The sequence below is a fragment of the Leptonychotes weddellii genome, chromosome 1 (genome assembly GCF_054177405.1).
Source record: "Leptonychotes weddellii isolate Sample4059 chromosome 1, ASM5417740v2, whole genome shotgun sequence".
Taxonomy (NCBI): Eukaryota; Metazoa; Chordata; class Mammalia; order Carnivora; family Phocidae; genus Leptonychotes; species Leptonychotes weddellii.
The window spans coordinates 19,478,218-19,499,314 of record NC_138369.1 but is presented as its reverse complement, the minus strand read 5'-3'; the positions used below and the strand labels follow the sequence as shown (position 1 = coordinate 19,499,314).

At 48.6% G+C, this 21,097-nt stretch overlaps 1 protein-coding gene across 1 annotated transcript in view; it reads right to left on the bottom strand.

Moving 5' to 3' along the window:
* The window catches only part of CACNA2D3 (calcium voltage-gated channel auxiliary subunit alpha2delta 3), an 807,776-nt gene that overhangs the window by 186,961 nt on the left and 599,718 nt on the right, over window positions 1-21,097 (bottom strand). The window contains exon 17 of the mRNA XM_081805734.1: window positions 18,429-18,503. Within this exon, the coding sequence (XP_081661860.1) occupies window positions 18,429-18,503 (75 nt within the window). The remainder of the gene's footprint in view (window positions 1-18,428; window positions 18,504-21,097) is intronic.

Here is a 21,097-nt window from a genome sequence, read left to right as displayed (position 1 = left end):
AATGCTCTTCTTCCAGGCATGGTACTAAACACTGTGCATACCTCCTTGGAGGGATAACTGCCTCACAGATGGGCATATGCGGAGTCCGGGGATGCAGGCCATGTGGCAGCATAGCTAATCGACAGTGGGACTGTGATTCAAGCCCATCTTTGCCCCTTGGCTCAGCCTCCGGTCCTCACCACCCTGTGCACTGCCTCCCTGGAGGGGGTCTCAGCTCAGATGGCGACCACCCACAGGGCTGCACGCAGCAGGCCTATTAACGGGTGCAGAACCACGGCGGAAGCCGACGCCCACCAGCCACCCTTGCCTCCATTTGACTCATTCGGGCTGCCTCGAAACTGGCCTTCGTAGGCCGGGGATGCAAGAGTCAGTTTCAGATTGAGAACAACTACAGTGCCCTGAGTGTGTACTTGGAGGGAGCACGGTGCCACGTACCCAGGACACACAACACAAGGCCCATTAGCCAACATCTGACTCAGAGCCTCAGACAAGCCTGGTAGCATCTGATGGTACCAGGGTAGCTGGGATTTCCACCCGAATCGTGCTGGCCCTTTGGTGGTATGACGCCATGGGGCTCAGACCTTGCGAGATAAGCTAGATGACAGGATGGCAGAGACAAGGCCAGTGGTGGGGGAGGAGGGGGTGATCCCGATGAGTCTATACGTGGAGATGAAATCCTTTGTGTTCATGGGAAGATGAGAAGCCCAGATACACTGGAGGGAAGCAGGGCCGTGAGGGTGTGTCCCAAAGCAGCCGGAAGGTGGGAGAGAGGCAACAGGGCATGTCCAGACAACAAGGCTTTTCCTTTTTCCACCAGGTACCGTGCTCTTATTAATTAATGTTTTTAAGTGTCTCAAAGATGAAAAGTTCTCCGTGCTCTCTTAGTGTGATTACAAAATCCTTTTGATGGCTGTAAAACTAAAACAGCTTTGGTATTTAAAAAAAAAAAAAAAATTAAGAGGCTGCTTTGAAAACCCAAATGACCTTTATCTTAATCGGTGTCCTCTGAGTCGAGGTGAGTCACCAACGTGGTGTGTGGGGAGGAAGTGGCCCAGCTCTGCCAGTGGTTTTGGACCTTCAGTGAGGCTTATCCATGGCAGCTGGCCTTAAATTCCCATTCTCAGAAAGCCCATCTGTCTTGTCATAGCCAGCGAGTCATCAAAATGAAAATGGGGCTGAGTGGCTCGGGCGGGAGGAGCTTTCGTGCCAGCAAAGGGCCTGGGAAGCGGGCACGCTGACCCAGAGAGGGGAGCGCCGTCTGCAGGCCCCTGAGTCAGGTGAAGGGCCCATGCGAGGGAAATACCAGCCCGCAGCAGAGAAGGCAGAACACGGATGCCGCCTGCGAGGGAAAGATGCCCCTGGGTGCCTAGAAGACAGCCCCTCTGATAGGTTAGAACACTCCGGACAAAACCGCACTATAGTTTTCTGGGCAAAACTTAGATGCAGAACAGCCTTCAGAATGAATTTCAGGGGCGCCTGGCTGGCTCAGTTGGTTTAGCATCTGACTCTGGATTTCAGCTCAGGTCAGACGATCTTGGGGTTGTAAGATCGAGCCCTGCGTCTGGCTCCTGCTGGGCGTGGAGTCTGCCTGGCATTCTCTCTCTCCCTCTCCCTCTGCCCACCCCCCCGCCCCCACTGCTTGCTCACCCTCTAGTGCTCTCTCTCTCTCAAAAAAAGAAAAGGGGGGCACCTGGGCGGCTCAGTCAGTAAGTGCCTGCCTTTGGCTCAGGTCATGATCCCAGGGTCCTGGGATCGAGCCCCATATCGGGCTCCCTGCTCAGTGGGAAGCCTGCTTCTCCCTCTCCCACTCCCCTTGCTTATGTTCCCTCTCTCACTGTGTCTCTCTCTGTCAAATAAATAAATAAAATCTTAAAAAAAAATGAATGAATTTCAAAGTTCCAAAGAAAGTTGCACCACAGTGCCACATTCCAAAGCAGATTTCATACAAAGGTTGGAGATACCTGAGTCATTAGGAAATAACATCTAGGATAACAAGAGGACCTCTATAAGTTGAAAGTATGCCTGTGACATTTGACAAAGCAATTTTTGTGCATTTATAGAACTTTAGTTGGCATTATTCCCTTGAGCAAGAGACTCTTGGGATTGAAATGTGTCAGGCTGTTCTGAACATGCACTATAATTGGGCACCACAAGGAGATTCCAATTCTGGAACTGCCAAGACAATGAATTTTCTTACTCACTCAAGTGAGATCAGAAGATAGCATCAACCAACAGTGCAATGAGACATGTTTCCCGTCCAGTGGAGCTGCAGCTGACTGCCCACATGGAGCGAGCTCTTTGCTGGGGGTTTCCTCCTGGGGCCAGTGACACCAGCCTTCCTGGCCTGTCACCCCCATTCCTAGTGCCTCTCCTGGCTCAGTCCCCGGGAGAAGTACTCCAGTCTTACTGGCTCCCCTTGGAGGGATGGTGCTTGGAACGGAGAGACCTCTCTCCACGTCCAGGTTTCTGTGCTAACTGGCCGGAAGGGCAGGAAGCGGGCAACGAATTTGGAAGTGAAGGAAAGAGAGAGAGGAAGAAAAGAGGGAAAGGAATCCCTCCTTCCAAGCCAGTTACCACTACTCCTGACTCTGGTTTTTGCCTGTAATGGTATTAACCTACATCAGATGGCTGAGCCTTCCTCAAACATGTCTGAGTGTGTGTGTGTGTGTGACTTTATCTAGGGTGATGCTTGGTATGATATCTTTATTTTGTTTCTCTTTTTCTGCTAAAAATTTTCAAGATACTTGTGGAGGAGAAGACATAAAGGGATCCACCTCTGTGCCCACGTCGTCCATGAATGTTTCTCTGATCTTCCCTGGGGTGGCCCTTGTTCTGCACCGCCCCGAGGACACAGGGTTTTGCAGCATCAACATGTCTGTGACCATCTTTCCCACCCATCTGCTCTCTGCCCTGGCATATCAGACCACCAAACTGAATAGGTTCTCACCCATCGCTGCTCTGTCCAGCCCACCGGACTGGTGACGCAGCAAAATATTTAGGTTTCACTCTTTTCTTTTCTTTTTTTTTTTTTTTTTTGCAGGTGATTCTGAAATATACTAATCTGTCTTTAAAAAAAAATTTGGGATGCATGCTGGTCTGAATAAACCCAAGAGACCTGTGATGTCACTCACGACTCATAGGAAAACTAAAGGTCCCCTGCAAGGCTGACTCAGTCCTCTGGGTCTTGTATTTGTCTGTGATCATGAAGATGTGGGCAGAGGCTGGAGAGGCGAGCAGCCAGAGAAAGAGGCCAGTGAGCTAGGCAAGGCAACCAGGGCTCATCAAACTACAACATCCATAGTTTCTATCTTTTATGTGTCTCTTGAAATTGAGTCACATCTCTCCATCCCTCTTGCCACCAACTTAGTTTTAGCCACCATGATACCCTCCCTCCCTTTGATAAGGGTGAGCGTCTCCTAAGCCTCCCTGCATGGACTCCACCCCTGCAATCCACTGTCCAGGGTCCAGCCAGGGGGATTCTTCTGCAACCAAAATCACCACTTGGCCTGGAATCCTCATGACTCCCCACGCCCTCTAGGTTGATGTCCAACGTTCCAGAATGCCACAGTGCCCATCAGTATGCCTCTGCCTGTGGCTCTGACCTCCCTCTCACCACTTCCCGACTCTCTCTGTATTGCTCCCCAGCTAGATCCAGTGGGCTGCTAACAATATTATTACCATCCTTGACTTCAGGTCCCTGCATCCTTCTACCACTCCACTGTTTCCAGCACTCTTCACCCCAACTCAAAGTCCATTGGCTCCTCAGGACCCAGAGGAGGCATCAGCTCCTCTGGGAAGTCTACTGCCAAGTTCAGAGTTGGTTCAGGTCCTTCCTATGTTCTCCTGAGCCTCCTGTGGTCTCTCCATCTCCACACCCATCACAGCATACTGCAAATTCATTACTTACTTGCCTACATCTCCCACTAGGTCCCAAGATCTTCGGGAAAGAGGCTATTTCTCATTCAGCATTGAACCTGCCAGTGTCCAGGAGAGTGCCTGGCAAGAATGGGTTCACTATGAATAGTTGAATATTTGAATGAGTAAACAGAGTAAGTAAATGAACACATTAGGATCTATATTCACTCCATGAGCACGTGTATAGCACACATTTAATGTGCCTGGCCAGTTCTAGACTTTGTGTGAACATGAACTCATTGTATGCTCAGAACAATCCCCTCCAGGAGGCACTATTTTTGCACTCATTTATCAGCTCAGGAAACTGAGGCTGGAGAGGTTGAGTGACTTGTCCAAGGCCACACAGCTGACGGGGGAGGCTGAGGCTGAGGCGACCCTAGTCTCAGAGACTGCTCTGGCCCACGGACTAACATATCCTGGTGGCCCCAAGGCTGCTGCCGGGTATCTGCCTGCAATGTGTCCCATGAAGGCATCAGGAAGGGATGACAGCAAGGTGACCTGGGATCCCAGTCAGCCAGCTCCTTGCCATTCCACACTGAGCAGAGCTGAGCCTCAGATGATTAACTCTCAAAGGAATCTTTCCATTAAATGTACACAAAGGTACTGTTTCTATCTGTATTTGAGCCTGGATGAACGAGGCTCCACATAAGGGGCGTCCCAGCCATAGGACTCCCAATCCTGCCGCAATGGCAGGAGTCCAGTAAATGCCTTCACCTGCCCCACTTCCTCCCAAACCCTCTTCCTGGAATGTAGCTAGAAACTTAGACACTCCAGGAGAGGCTTTTTGGGAGAAGCAGGCATTTGGGTCCTTGGACTTTTGATTTAATTTGGAGTGTGTGTGTGTGTGTGTGCGTGTGTGTGTGTGTGTGTGTCTTCCTTCTAGATGATGTTCTAAGACTTGCCTCTGGCAAAGTGCAACTGGAGGTCTGCCTAGGGTGAACTCTGTCTGTCAGACTTTGGTTCTGGAGTCATTGGGTCCAATTGGGAGAAGCTGCTGTGGCTATGATAAGTACCCCTGACTTGCTCCTCAGGGGGTCTCTGCCCTTCCAGGGAGAGACAGGCCCAGAAAGCCTCACACTGCAAATGGGAACGAGAGCCTCCTGGGTAGAGGTTGGCAGGTCAGCCAATCACTTGGGATTTCTGGCCCTCACCAGCCGCGTGAGTGCTCCTCCCTGCAAAATCCCCAGCTACAGGCTAGAGAGATGCCAGCTAATGGGTGGCCTTCTACCAGGTCATCACCTACTGGGGGAGAGGGGCTCACTGAGACAAGAACAGGGGCAGACCCCATCCCAAGGAGAAAGGGGCAGGGAGGCTGAGGAGGACTTGCAGCCAAAGCCCTGCCTGGCTGAGCCAAGCTACTTTCTTGTCTCCATAATCCGAGTGTATTAGTGCTCCCCTCGGCCCCGCAAACCCCCACAGAGAATGCAGAAGTAGCACCTGGGAAGCCCGTTCAGAAATACACGTGCCCGCCGCATGGTTATAAAAGTCGAGCGAGGAGCGGAGAGGTTCAGGCACCTCCTTGGCAAAGCGCAATGGTCAGCCCAGCGGGGCAGTGGGCATAATTAAATTACCATGCCCAAGAGCCCATGGTGTCAACCTTTTTATTTGCATTCTTTGGGTCTTATCATTTAGGATTATGTAAAAATGACAGCTGCTTATAATTATTTGGAGGTTGGAGCTGGAATAATTAAAACCATCTGCCTTTATCTTACCGCTACCAAACTTAACCCCGAGAGGTTGGGTCTACTGAACTTCAAAGAGGGAAGCAAGAAATAAAAGAAAACTCCGCACATTACTAACAAATTTCTTGTGATTCATTTAAATGTATAACCAGTTATTCCAACAGCCTTCAAACCTTTAATTATCTTTTAAATATATATAATTTGGGACTGCTAATTAGATAGCGATTTAATGCTCTCATGGGGATTCAGATGCACTGTCTTTCTAAAATGTAAACTCCCAGAGGAATAATCATTGGCATTCAAATGATTGAATTCTTCAGTTATTCAAATGAGTGTGGGCATTTTCACTGTTGGAATCATTTGAATATTCTGCTGTCAGCCCCAGCTGTAGGGTTTACAGGCCTCCTCAACCAAGCGCGGGTAAGGCTAGGCTTTCCCTCTGTCCAAGTCCAGCCCTCTGGAGAGAAACCAGCCCGGCTCCTGGGGAAAGCCTCGCAACACTCAAACAGCTCAGTTAAGTCTCCTCTGAGATACAGATGGTTCTGTTTTCCTATTTTAAGGAGGAGCAAACTTTCCTGGAATTTACAGTTATGAAAGCTTTAATGCTTGCTTTGCAGGCCTTCTCCATGCTGGTCTGCCTGCTATTGTCTGGGCAGTTAACATTTTAATTAATAACTCCCTCCCTGAAACAGGGCTGCTGCAGATGGAGGAGGTGAGGGCTTCGCTCTGCCTTCGGCTTCCACTTCCTGTGTATTCCTACCCCCGTGGAGATGGTCCTTTAAATTATATAAAGATGTGCATCACATGCAGAAAAGCAATTGATCAATGGATGACACTGGGCAATGATAGAAGCCAGCTCTCCTATCTCAGACTCACAATATGGCTAGGGTTTGCATTCCTGAGCCGGGGCTAGTAGCTAGCAGCTGAGGCTCATTTCCCCCAGGAGGGGAAGGAGGTGCAGACAAATCTATAGGAATTTTTAAGAGATCATTATTCAACACATTGCATGTAATTACATTTTGATGAGCTTTTTATTGCTAATTCATCATCCAAGATGGGGCACTCTAGATATGAAATTAATCTAGTAAAACAAAGGTCAGAGTGTGTCCAGTGTAAAGAAAGCCTTTGTCCTCATCAAATCCTTTTGTCAAACAATAAAGCGGCAGAGGATGTTATCTCTAAACGAAATTTCCTTAAAATGCCTACCCTTGATTATGAACGGCACAGAGCCCATGCTCCCTGGTACTTCTAAGTACAAATGTGGATTCCCCAAGTTGGCTGGTGTGATGTGCATTCACGTGCAGGGGCCTGAAATAGAAGGGACATTTGATGGATGGCATCATGTTAATGCAAAGGGCGGTGTGGGTGCACACAAAACTGCATCTGAAGCTCTAGGCTACAGCGTATCGATTTTTGCAGAAAGGTATCAGTCCACTGGTGTCCCGGCTTGAGTTCTCTCTGAAGCAGTCCCAGAGACCAGGATTCAAGGGCAAGGTATTCACCTGGGAGGGGTTCCCCGGAAATGCCTGTAGGGACATGGCAAAGTGACTCAGAGACGGAGACAGGCAGGCAGCCCACACAAGGTGCGTCATCAAGCACCGCAGCGCTGCGGGCAACTGGAGCCCAGTCCCACCGCAGGGCTCTGGGAACCACTGCTGAGGAGGCACCTGGATATATCTGGCCTGAGAGGTGGGAGTGCTCACCAGTCTTTGGTGGAGGGAGGCTAATTCCCTGCCACCTCTGGCCTGCTGTGTGCCTCAGAGGAGTGTACCACAGAAGCCAGGGAAAGTCTTCAGCCAGGTGCTGGTATGTGTGGAAAATGGCAGGGACCGAGGGGACATGGGCAGAGTGCGTCAAGTGCTTCACTAAGCTTCTTCCCAAGTAGGACCCCATCAACAGAACCTCCGGTCACCTCCCCTTGGGCTTTGGAAGTCTGTTCTAGATCTACCAAGAGGTTCCAGACGCATGACATCCTAACATCCCACACCTCAGTGTCTTCGCTTACACTGTTCCCTCAGCCTGAATGAGTCTCTGACATCTTTGCACGGTGATTTTTTTTTTTTTTCCCTCCCTCAGGGCTCCGCTAAACATGCCATTCCCAGGAAGGGCTCTCCCTGACCATCCAGCTAAGGGACGTGCCTCTCCCTACTTTTTTGTTTTCTCAGACCTTGTTTCTTTTGGAGAGTTTATCCTAAATGTGTAGTGTTTTTTATTTATGTTTACTTAGGAGATTTAAAAATCTCCATGAGATTGTAAACAGGAAATGAAAGGGAATTATGTCTGTCTTGTCTTATCGCTAGATCTCTGGCATCTAATAGAGCGCCTGGCACATGAGAAGTGTCCAATGAATACATGCCAGGTGAGGGAGGACCGCTGGGAGGGAAGGAGGCAGGGAGGGAGGCAGGGGAGCAAAGAAGGGAGGGAGGGAAGGAGGAAGGGAGGATAGGCTCACCACATCAGCAGTGCAAGGAGCTAGTTATGCATCTGGCATCTGAAGGGCCCTTTGCTGTTCCCAGCTGTGCTGGCCTGGCTCACAAACTGTGAGCTCAAGCTTCTAGGCTGCACACCAGCTCCCCGCAGCCTCCTCCAGCCATCCCCTTCCACAGCAAGACACCAAGTCCTTTTATAAATTCTATTTCTTATCGGTATTCTCACCCTGGTGCTTAATAATACAGCGTGTCATCAGTTTCCTAGATGTGTCTTCTCTCCCCACCTCCTTGCCACTCCATCTCTTCTGCTAGGTACCTCACCAGGCCATGGATATACACAGGTGAGCAAAACACAATCTGATCAGCATTCAGGTTGCTTGCCCTGCAGTGAGGGGCAGATGTGTCCAACTATACGTAGTGCAGAGGCCAAACTCAAAGGTCTATACAAGAAGCCTGGTTGGATGGGGAGAGACCTCATTGGGAGGGAGGTCGGTGGAGGGGTGCAGACTGGGGTCCCTGAGAGCTGGGATCAGAGCCACACCCAGCAGAGGCTCCCAGACTTGGGGATTTCACTGCTCTATCAGCCAGGCTGTAAGCAACAGGTATTGATTCTTAATCACTTGAGCAAAAGGGGAATTCACTAGAAGGGTATATGGAATCTCTCTGCTCCCAATGAATTGGGAGAGAACTACATACATGAATAAACAAGGAACGATAGGGGGTCTCTTGCTCTTCCTTCTCTTCCTTCCTCCTTCCCATTGCTTTCCTTCCATCCTTCCTCCTTCCTTCTTTCTTTCTTTTTTGGTAGAGTCAGGACTTAAGAAAAACAAACCTTCCGTCTACTCTTACCTTTGTATCAGTCAGGGCCCCAGCAGGAAGCACATGACATAGTCACGCTGGCTAATTAAGGAAGGTTTAATAAAGAGGCTATTGTAACGGGCAGTGTGGGCAGGCCGAGGGAAACTAGGAGAAATGGTGCACTCCCCTGCAGCCAGGAGCAGTGGGGACCTTTCTAGCACTCTGCCTGAAGGGACAGGGAGCCCCCAGAGAGAGAGAAAGCCACAGAGACGGGGAGGTTGATGTGGCTTTAGATTGGGTGCAGCCGGTCCCGGGGGCACAGGGCTGAAGGTGCACTCCCACCCCACCGGCCTCTCTCTACCTGTTGCCGGTGTCCCCCACTAGCCAAACCCCACCCAGGGCCCAGCACAGAGGAACCGCTGCTGAGTGCGGTCCGGGGCAGTGTGCCGGGGCAGAGAGCAGAGGGCAAGGGGCCAAGTGTCTGCAGGAGCTAAGGGAGGCTCTCCCTGCCAAACTGCACTCTGTCTGAGAACCTTATGACACTGCTTCACAGTTAAGGACCTCCTTTCAATAGAATGGGTTTAACTTTCTGAAAAATGACCCGGAGCATGTCATTGTCCATCATCATCCTTCTTTTTTTTTTTTTTTTCCCTTTCCCTGAAGACTGGCCCAAATTTGCTTTCTGCCCCATAGTCCTTGGCCGAGGCATGAGTCATTCCCTCTGGGATGGGCACCACCACGCAGGACACTTAAGAAGGCAAACCACGCCAAGACGCTCAGCCCAGAGCCTGAGTCCAGACCCGCTAAGTGACACTGTGCTGTTGCTGCCTGCCCCCCATCAGCTCAACCCCATCTACGCCCTGAGTGTCCAAGCACACACCTAGCACATGACTTGGGGACCCAGAGGCTGTTGAGTCGTTGAGGTTTGCAGAACGGAGGGGAGCTCCCACCCCGCAGAGATCCTGGCACCCCACGACCCTGCTTCATCCCCAGGCTCTGGAGGGGAAAGCGCTCCCCGCTCAGGGCTGCGCTGCTGGCACCCAAGTGTCCAGACCAGGGCCGGCAAACGGTGCCTTCAACAATTTCCCCAAGAGGAAGGCATGCAAGGCTCTGTCTCCTCTTTGGCCAAACGATGTATTTCAAAAAGAACAGGCTTGCTACACGGGGGCCACACAACCGTGTTTATTTTTCTCACAGAACACACTCCTCTGAGCAGATACACTTACGAGGCATCCCTTAATTCTTTCTTTGAAAACGAAACGGAATGGATTCAGACCAGGCCAAAGCTGGAGTCGCCCGGGCTTCGTTCTGAGAAGGTGCCTCAGGCAGGGACACCATCTGCGCGCGGACAGGGCGCACGGTGGTGCCCGGGCGCCACCTACTGGGGAGTCTCCTTCAGTTCATCAGCAGCCGAGGGGAGGGAGAGAAGGAATTCCGCGCTTGGGAGAAAGGTTGGAAGCGAAGTGAAATCCCCTGACAGGCTCCTGCATGGCTCCGAGACCAGAGCGAGAAGTCGTGTGTCTGGCCAGGGCTGAGGACAGCGGTCCTGGGGAGAGGGTTGGGCCCCTGCTGAGCGGGGAAAATATCCTCTAGGGTGGATGGGTGGATGGGTGGATGCAGTTGGGGAGAATGCCACCTCCTCTGGGAAGCCCTCCTGCATTTCAAGGGCATCTTTCCTCAAGAACAGCATTTAACTTAGCATTTAACTCCCACTGGGAGCCCCTAACTCTTCTTGGCCTCCCTCCCGCTGTCGGGGAAACTCTTGCTTTGTGCAGTGAGCTTCTGTGGGCAGAGACACCCCTTTACCTGCTTCTATGTCCCTATGAGCTAGCACAGTGCTTGACTCCAGGAACATCTGATGAATGCTTGCAGGCAAGCTAGAGGGCAGAGGGAGGGGCGGAAAGAGAGGAGGGACTGACCAATCACATGTAATTCAGTTTCTGTGCCTGATATAGCAAGGACTCAATGCACGTTTGATGAGTGAATGTGTGCACCTGCACTTCTCATTTATCGTGGGAAATTGGAACCCAGACATATAGTCATCAACATTGTTCAAACATCATCAAAATCATTCAACAAATATTTACTGACTCTCTTCTGTTCAGCAGCAAAATCCCAGGGACCATCAAGCCACAGGAGGGGAAAAGTTGAACACATCAACATTTCCGAAGAGCGATTAGTGATCCAAGGAAAGGATAGCAGGGGATGTGACAGGGTGGGGGAGGGGGTGGCTCCTTTGGTCCACGAGCAGGAGAGCCTCTCTGCAGGGCTGACATCTCCAGGAGGCACAGAAGATGAGAACAAGCTAGCCACCAGTGTGGTTGGGATGAGATTCCAGGTAGAGAGGAGAGCAGGAACAAGGATCCAGAGCAGGAAGGAGCTTGGGGGGTTGGAGGAATGGACAAAAGGGCCAGTGTGTGGCCAGATCACAGGTGAGCACTGTGGGCAGCCCCGCAAGCTCAGGCAGAACAAGGAGGTCAAGCCAGATCTAGCAGGGTGCTCGGGGCACAGCCAGGAGTTTGGGTTTCACACTAAATGCCCTGCCATCTGACTGACGTCTGTGAAAGCCCCCTCTGACCTGCAAAGTGAATAATGCCAGGGTGGGGGTGGGGGGCGGGGCAAACCCAGGTGCCCAGAGAGAATCAGAACGGGGATTGCAGCCACCTGGGAGAGACATAAGAATAGTGGCCCTGACCAGGGCATAGAGACAGAGAGAGGTGGGAGGGCTCAGGGCACATTTTTCCAGCCAGATCCAATAGAACGTGAGGGGGGCAGGGAAAAGGCATGGGAAGGCCATGCCCACACCTGTGGACCAAGAAAGAACCCTTCTCATTTGCACTGAATAGGTGTGGATGAGCGGAAGAAATGAAGGGAAGTGAACTGAGGTGTCTCCAGTGCAGGGATTACCAAAACAATAAAACCATGAGATGTGTGGGATGGAGGTAGCCCCTGCACAACCGAAGATCTGCACGATGATCTAAAGATCGCATTTCAACTCCACATCAACGGTTTTGGCGACGATACAGAAGCTCTTCACATGGTCCATTGCTTGAGCTAAGTCAGTTGGATCTGGACAAGATTCTCATAGTGCCCCCAACTTCTAAGCTCCTTCCTATTTAAACGGTGTTTGATATGCACGGTCTACTTTGCATTTAGCATATATTCACATGTGCCTATGGGAATGTCCACTGAATTCCACAGGAGAGGACTCTAGCATAAGAATATATTTATTAGCACGTCCGCATGTTAACTCACATGTTCTATGATCTTCTGCAAGGGCTCATCTACAACCCATGTGCAATAGCAGAAGGACAAGGAAAAATGAACCGCCCAGATGTCCACAAGACCAAGGTGGCAGAATGAACATTTAGAGTGGGTCGGTCAAGGAGTGCCCCACGGGAAAGGCTGGGGAGGTCAGACAGAACTCGGGCTGTGGAGAGCCAGTGGCTGGCACAGCAACGCGGAATCCCAGAGAGCGTGGAAAGATTCTGTAATAGGTGGGAAGACAGCACACGTATCTGCACCATTTGGGCTCCTGCAAGAGTGAACGTGAGTTTGGCAGAACAAAGACATGGTGTGGGTGTCTGAGTACTCTGATTTAGAAAACCCGACAGTTCGGGCTCACTCCAGGCGGCTAAGGCTTCCCACCCGCTGGCCTGGGCTGTGCATTTGGTTGAGGAAGGCTGCATGGCTTAGGAGTGAACTCACATGGCTGAAACCACGAGAGCCGCATGGCCAAACCCAGGAGCCCATCCGCTCTGGCCATCGACCTTATGCTCCTGGATTCCGAACAACTCCCGGCTTCCACTCTGCAGCCGGCGGGTGGGGGTGGGTGGGGAGGGGCGGGTTTTGAGACCACAAGGGAGGGCACTAACTAGCCACCCACTGTTGTAGAGACTACCAGGACGGAAGAGCACCAGGAGATGCTGCTGGTGGTGGAGTCTGTTCCAACCCACTTTAAGGAAAGGGTCCAGAATGTCTGGTCACGCTCTCGACCTGTGCTGTCCCATCCGCTAGCATCTGGAGCACCTGAAATGTGGCTAGTCTAAATGAGATGTTCTGAGAGCATGAGAGACACATCCGATTTCAAAGGTTAGTATGAAAATAACGGAAAATAGCACATTAATAATTTTTTTATTGATTTTATGTTGAAACTCTGTGATTTTGGATATACCGGGTTAACCTAAATACACTCTTAAACTTCATTCCACCTGTTTCCCTTTTGCTTTTTCAGATGTGACCACTGGAAAATTTTAGATGACATAAGCAGCTCATGTTTGTGGCTCACATTATATTTTTACTAGACGGTGCCAGTCTAGACAGATTCTAACTACAATCGTCCAATTATGACCCTGTTGTTCATCCATGTGGCTGCAGAGACCGGGCCTCTTGGTCTCCCACCTCTCTGCCTCCCATTTCCTGAAGATCCAACCAGCGGAGCAAAACTCAGCACATGGCACTGGATCTGGGTCTGAAACTTCCTAGTCACTTTACCACTTTATCACAAGGGGGGTATCTGCCTTCCCCACAGAGAACTGTAGCTCCTCAGCCTGGCATGCACATCTGTTTATAGTCTGACCCCAGGTTGCCTTCTCCACACACCTTCTTCCCAGGCCTGTCCCCACAGGCACCCTTCCTTTGAGCCTCCAGGCCTTTGCACAACACCTACTAATAGGTTTCCTATTAAATTAGTTCATGTAAAACAGCACAGCACCTGTCATAGAATTAGTCATCAATGGATGTTAGAAAAACACAGTAAAGCCAACAACAACAATAGCAAACATACCGAAATGCACCTTCTCTAGTAATGTCTACAGTCACTTAGCCACCCAAAGTATAAAATCTTATCCATCCTTTTAGATTTTGAGTTCTTTGAGGCAGAGCACATCTCTGTAACCACCTTGAGCACTTTGCTCGGGTCTAGAACGTAGTGGGTGCCCCGCAAACACTGAAGGGATGAACAGAGGTTTCTCTCCATCATCCCCACCCCCATTTCATCCACCTACAACACCCAGTGGCTGATGTGACTGGCAAATTTTCATCCAGAAGAGAAACCCTCCAGCATCCTTCCCCATCTTCCAGGCTTACAGACACAGAGCAAACAGCTTTTGGCAGATGTCCACGCGGTCTCCGTGGAAATGAGTCCTGCCCCAGGCTTCTCGGTGGAGCCCTGCCTGTGTTGTGGCTCCTGGAAAGGAGACTTATTTGTGTTCTTTTGGTGGTTTGACCAGGTCCACATTCCAGGCCTCCTTGGGGAAGGAAATCAACTCAGATGACCCTCTCTTCTAAAATGCAGGGGCAGATGGAACACTAAAATTTCGACAAAAATCAGGTCATGCTAATAATGGCACCTTCCCAATTTTATTTCCCTCAATGCCCTGTTGGGCAAGAGAAAAAGACATACGGTCAGGGCTCCACGTTTTAGGGGAAAAAAATCCATAAATATTTGGAAGATGTGGGGAAAATAAAGCATGAGAAAACGAAATCTTAACAGTAACTATACTTTGAAATATTTTTTAACCTGAATGTTAAAGGGTGGTAAAGATCCAGAAGAAAACTTCCAGATGTCTAAGAACTACTCAAACAGCATTCCTCCAGGTCTAATTTGAGTCCCTCTTGCTGTGATGTTGTCCCACTCCCCCACCACGAGGGACTGGAAGACAGCAATGCGGCCCCCAGGCCAACACAGGACCCAGCGCACCTGGACCCAGGTAAAGGTGTGCTGCATGAACGCTAGTCTTCCAGAAGTCACAAGGTGGTAGCAAGGATACAGAGGTAGAGAAACACTTGGAGAAAGATTAAAGAGAGCCCGGTTATCAACAGAAAAGTATTCAATGGCAGTTTTGCCAATGAAATGAAAGCAAGTTTGAGTGAAGGCTCCTATATCTGAGCTGTTTTTGGAGATGCCTCATGATTCACACCCAAATCACACAAGATTAAAGAAAATACTGGATAAAATCAAGCCAAACATGAAGTTCAAGGGGAAGATTTTATTGGACAAATTAGAAAAATATTGGTATTGTGCTTCAGAGAAACCCACTTCTTTCCTCTGGCTGCAGGGGCAAGAAACAGCCTCGGTGGCAGAGGGAGAGGGAATTGGAGTTATTCTAAGTGAGCTTGCGCCATCCTCCCATGCTGGCCACAACCCCACACTCACACCCGCCGTGCGAATCTGGCAGGCCTGGCCAGAACCAAGGGCAACGTCCATTTATAATCAGGACTCATGAAGGCGTGGGAGAGGCGAGTTGGGTTGGAAGGAGGGTTCCCTGCCCCAGGTAGCCAGGGGAGCACGGCTGGCTGTCCCTAGCTGTGCGGGAGGGGTCTGATCAGGGGAGACTGATGTCCGGTGCAGATGCCTGGTTTCCAGGGCAAGCTCACAAGTAACGTTTTCCAGAAGGACCCAAAAGAAGTGGAAACGAACAGTAGCTTTAAAGGGTCCCTTCTTTGGCTCACCTCCTGAGTCCCTCCTGTGTGCTGAGGGGGCTGGTGCTTAGGGAAAAGGAAGGGGAAAAACGTTCTGCCTTTGTTGTGGGGGTAAGCAAAACCAAGATGAACTGACCACTCATGCACGCCAGCGTCAGGAGAGTTCCATCCACGTGGACGGACGCTTAGCTAGCTGACCTATCACTCTTCCGTTACCACAATTCTTACTATTACTTGTATTGATACTTTGAAAACAGACAAACAACAACAACGAACTTTAGTTTCCGCACATGGGAGAGCTCACAAAGAACCTCATGGTACAGCTGTCATCTACCTGTCTTCCAGACCACAGTTGGCCTAGGAAACTGACACTGTGCACATGCGTGCTTGCGTGTGTGCATGTGTACAATCCTCGCCAACATTTATCGTAACAGTCTGAAGCAACCAGATCATCAAAAAGTGTCCTTTAGATCCTCCAAAGTATCCACCACCACCACATCCTCCAACCTTTATAGCAGCTGAGCACAGATCGATAGAGCCAGCAATATAACAGACACAGGAAGCTGGAGGGACCACCACTGTCCCCATGATGTCCCAGGGTCTGCTTGTCACACAAGGCTTTCTGCATGCATTATCCCATCTACTCTGACAACAAAGCTCTGATCTCTACGTTATGGTTATGGCAGGATCCCAAGAGAAAATGAAGCTCAGAGAGGCTGTGTGACTTACCCAAAGTCACACAGACAGGATATGGCAGGACAAGAGTCAAGGGCAACCTGTGTGTTGCTAAAGTTGAGTTCCTCCCACTTCACCGCTGTGTTTTGTCCAAGAGGAAAATGTAAAACTCAAGGAGAGTCCACATCCACTTATCGATCACACTTGGGTGGATTCGTTCATGTAATCCTCAATGGTTGGCATCACTCCAAACCACTCCTAAGTACCTCATGAAATCAGGGTCAGAGATTGATAAATGGCCTGGCCATTCCTTGTGTTCTTTTTTTGGTGAAGATTTATTTTATATTTGAGAGAGAGAGAGAGAGCGTGCGCACAAGAGAGAGTGAGGGGAGGGGCAGAGGGAGAGGATCTTCAAGCAGATTCTATTCTGAGCGCGGAGCCTGAAGCGGGACTCCATCTCATGACCCTGAGATCATGACCTGAACAAAACCAAGAGTCAGATGCTCAACTGACTGAGCCACCCAGAGGCACCCCTTATGTTCTTATCATGGATCAATTGCACAGTGGTCCATCTGGTTTGGATTTTCACAGGTGAGAGGCTGGGGCATTTGCCTGGGCCATCCCATTCATGGGAACTTGACCCTGGCCATCACTTTTGGTGAAACCATTCACTACAGTGTTTTAGCAGTGAGAAGAACAGAAAGGACTTGTATTTGTGAGCACTTGCACTGTCATGGGATGATGGGTGCTGGCTGCTTGCCCTGCTTTTCTAGAAGCCTTTTGTCTGCCCCTTCAGTGGCCACAGCTCTGGAAAGTCTATCAGATGGACTATTTGCAAACAAGCCATGTGTTGCATGACCAACAGATATAAAGGACCAGGAAGGCACTGTGAGTCAACTGCGCAGGTGGAGGCTGCTCATGTCCATTGCTACAGAGAGAGAGAAGTTACCTTGGTGGCTTCTGATGCCTGGTTCCAGTTCATTCCTTTTTAAAAAGCTGATAAATAGGAAGCTAATTCATTCAAGGGCAGAGGATCCAGGTTTAATTGTTTTACTGACTTTTTTCCACTCCAATTTGTAATAAATAAGCACTAGGAGCCCATATTCCACCACAAACACGTAATTCCTCTCAGCCGCAACAGACAACCCCGACTGGCTTGGACATGGGTAACAGGTTAAGCTTTTTAGACTTAAAAATATTTTTAGACTTAAACATCCTTAAGAAATTAGTAGCTTTTTCAATCAGACTTTTCAATCCCTCTGAGTTACATTTGGAATCAGCTAACCAGTTAATGCAACCCTTTTCTGATAAAAAGATTGTTGAAATCAAATATTACCATAAGTCCCATCTTAAAGCATGCACATGAGATCCACATGACGTGGCCAAGACTCCATAAAGAGCATGGCGATTAGAGCAAAGTTGGATGATGATGCCGTTCAAACATGAGCTCTTTCTAGACAAGGATCCACGGGAGAAGCAAACTGGTCCCTGTGATGCTGCCCCAGCAAACATTCGCCCAGCAGACCCTGAGCCACTATTTTCTGATCACGATGAAAGAAACTAGAATGTGTGGGGTGGGTGGGTGCAAGCCAACACGGGTGTGTTTGGCTGTACAAAACCACCTACACTTTCTTAACTCTCAAAAGCAGAGTGTACAGTATTATTTTTTATGACTTTATATCTTCTGTAAAATTAGCTAAACACACTCAAACCCAAAGGGCTGTCCTTCTTTCAGCACGTTGAAACTAGACCAGAGACAGCAAACACGCTCACCGCCAACGTCCCTCCAGAGTCCACAGGGGAGACTATCAGCAGCCCAGCGCTTCCCAGCCATTGAGCCTGGCTGCCCCTCGGACTCCTCCTCAACACAGTGCTCCAGGCAGCCTCTCCCCAGGGGGCAGGGTGGACAAGGACACCATGGGCTGTCCTGGATCTGGCCTGACCCCACTCACTTCAGAAGGAAAATGGTTTACACATCAGGTCACCAAACAATGCTACTGGATATGGCTTAGGCAGGGAACGGAGAAAATCTCCACTGTTCAGATTAAACAAAAAAGGCATTGTTGAATATCTTCAACACAGGAGGCACTGAGCTTAGGCCATGGAATTCAGGGGCAAATCCCACCGTAATGAATTTCCAGGGATCCTGGGTCTAATTTGTTGTGTCCAATGTAACTTGTAATAAGTGGGTCTCGTTGGAGTGTGAGAGATCATTTGTTATATAAAGGTACCCATTATGATGGGTTTAAATGTCTAGAGTTAAAATTTTTTTGCATGTGTTGGCAGAAGTGAAATAAATTTAAAAATGTACATAGATATATACTGATTTATATATAAAAGAATGATAGTAAATATATTTATCCTACATCACTTATGTATTATGTGTCAAAATACTGTAAATTGAACTTTCAAAATAAACACTGATGCAAAGTGTCATCACTGTAGAACCGAAGAAAATCTCTTAAAATCATAAAAGGAGAAACATAGAAACAGGCATTTCTCTTACCAGTGGTCTGAGTTCTGGATGCGTCAGGATATATCCATTATTCGTGATTGCAAAGGCATAACCGTGAATCCCTAACTGTAAGAAGAAGTGAGAAAGAAACCTTCATTATCTGGCTCCCTGGTGGATTCACAAAGCATAAAGCAGCCTGACATTTAGTAATTTACAGCTTAAACTTGGCATTCATAATCCTTATCAGCACAATATTTCATTAAAATGAATGCAAGGCGTTGATCCTTGACATTTGGTAGAAATGAAGACCTGTCACAGGATAAGCTCAGCAAATAGCACAATTTAAAATGTCACATCCCCATGTTGGCATCAAAGGGCCTTACTTTGATTTATTTAAAACAAAAACAATTCCTTTTTTTTTTTTTAAAGAAAGTAGCTGATGTTTCTGGTAAGACCCTCTGTCAAGCAAACAGAGTTTTAGCCACATGGGTGTCTTCCATCTCCCCATGATAAGGAGAGCAAAGAGGAGGCCTCCTCTGATCACATCTAGACTTCGTACAAGTCCACAACCATAGGGGCCATCTCGAGCATGCACGAGGCAGTCATTTTCCATAATTCTTCAAGGATAAAAGTGTCCCCACCAGCCCAGACAGGAGCCTGCCAACCCCTTTTTATATCCTTTCGTCTTTAAATTTGGAGGCTGCCAAGCTTTTCCATGCATGCTTCCATCGACACAAAGCCTGGGTCATTTTCTATGCAGAGCCTCACTTAATTTATGTTTTCTGACTAAATGGGACTATGGGAAATAGTTTGAGAGCAATGAAATGTTTTATTAGCTTTAAAAAGTATGTAATCAAATTTAACACTGCACTTATTTAAATAATAATCCCAGCTTTTTGACAATATTTCTATTACACAGTTGACTGCACCCATTGGCTACAATAAATTTACCTACAAATCATTCATGTATTAAAACGGCCCCTGGCATAAAACCCATACTGATCTCTCTCTGAAGAAAGAAAATGTAACCCACTTTGCCAGAGTAGTGAAAGGGGAGAGGAAAGAAAAAAAACCCTCTATTTTTTCCGACAAGTTATTTCATAGTTTTGAGCCCTCACTGTTCCTTTTCTTTCAAATTCTCTGCCACTCACATTTTTGAATATGATACTATTAAATGATCCAGACAACAGAGTTTACAAACCAAGAATGACCCTGTCTGCTTGTTAGCTTAACGTCAAGGTGATGTGGAATTAACTTCAGAGGATTTAACACCAACAATTAAAAGTTTCCCTTGCATTACATAAAGCAAATATGCATGTGGTCGTCAAGGGCAACAGACATTTTCTCCTGGAGTTACCTTGCACAGCAAGTCTTAATAAGATTCTACAAGACTCTAATGATAAAGTATATTTCATTATTCTGTGAAAGATAAACCAGAGATTTCCTATCCTTTGAGATCTATATCGTCTCTTTCATCTTGTCTCTTGGAAAAATGAATGTCAGACACAGTCAACACTGAATTAATTACCATTATTATGTCCCAGTTTAATACAGACTCGAAGGGTCAGAAAGGACTCAGAGAGTTTGACTTTTTTCCATTAAAGGCAAAAGTGGTATTTGATTATAAATGCAAACTCAAAATTTGACCAAACAGTGATATTTTATAGTCAGCTAACACATTCGGTGCCTTCTAACGCACGTTACTTCAGTTCTTGGTTTGCTTGTAGGAGGTAATATTCAGAAGAAGGTAGAACTCCTTGTATATGCTCTCTTTAAACTCTACTTTTCTTGTATGGTACTAATCAAAATGACAACTATTATTTGTGAGGTTGATTATAAGGAATCAAGATATCCGTCAAGCAAGACTTTGATTATTTCATGCCTGCCTCCATGATGGCCGAAGTCAAACCATGTGGTCAAGCTGGTGGTTGGGATGGAGGGAAGAGGAGCAGGGAAGGGAGAAAGTGGAAAAGGAGGAAGTGGGAAACAATGAAGGGAATGGACTTGAGCGCAGATCCCACATAGCTGACCTAAACCCTGCTTCCTCCCCTGGAATGCAAAGGCTGAGCTGACTTCCCACCCAGTATCCTCCACTCATTGTCCAACTGCTATCCCCACCCCTGTTCTCATTGGTGCCACCTACTGGAATCTGCCTTTGCTGTGCCCCTGCCCCCCACCAAGAAGCCACCAGAACTCCCTTCTCTACTATGGCCACTGGCCACCTGATGGCTGGCCCTGCCCTACAGAAAGCTCTCTTGAATGTTCCCAGTTGTATTGGCCGACTGCCCTCCCTCCCGACTCTCTCTATTCCCTCAGCTTCCAGGCCCCATACACCCAGGTATCCTCCGTTTCATAGGATCCTCATCCTCTGCCCACCCTCAAGCACTCTTTTCCCCCAAGCTTCTATCCCCAGAGCCCCTTGTCTGCTTTAGCTCTCTTCCCCAATACGCTTCAGCAAGCACCTGGATGCTGCTGATCCCTGGGTCTGTGCTCCAGCCTGTAGCCTCTCCCCTCACTGGCAGGTCCAAGTGTCCAACAGTGTATTGGGCATCTCTACCTGGACATCCCCCAGGTGCCTCAGACTCACCCAGCCCAACACGGTGGGTGCTACTCTTGCTGCTCCTCTCTCTCTGTGGGAGTACCATCCATCCACCCAGGCTCCTAAGTTAGAAACTAGAGCATCAGCCTTAGACTTCTTTCTTTCTTTCATCCCCAACTTC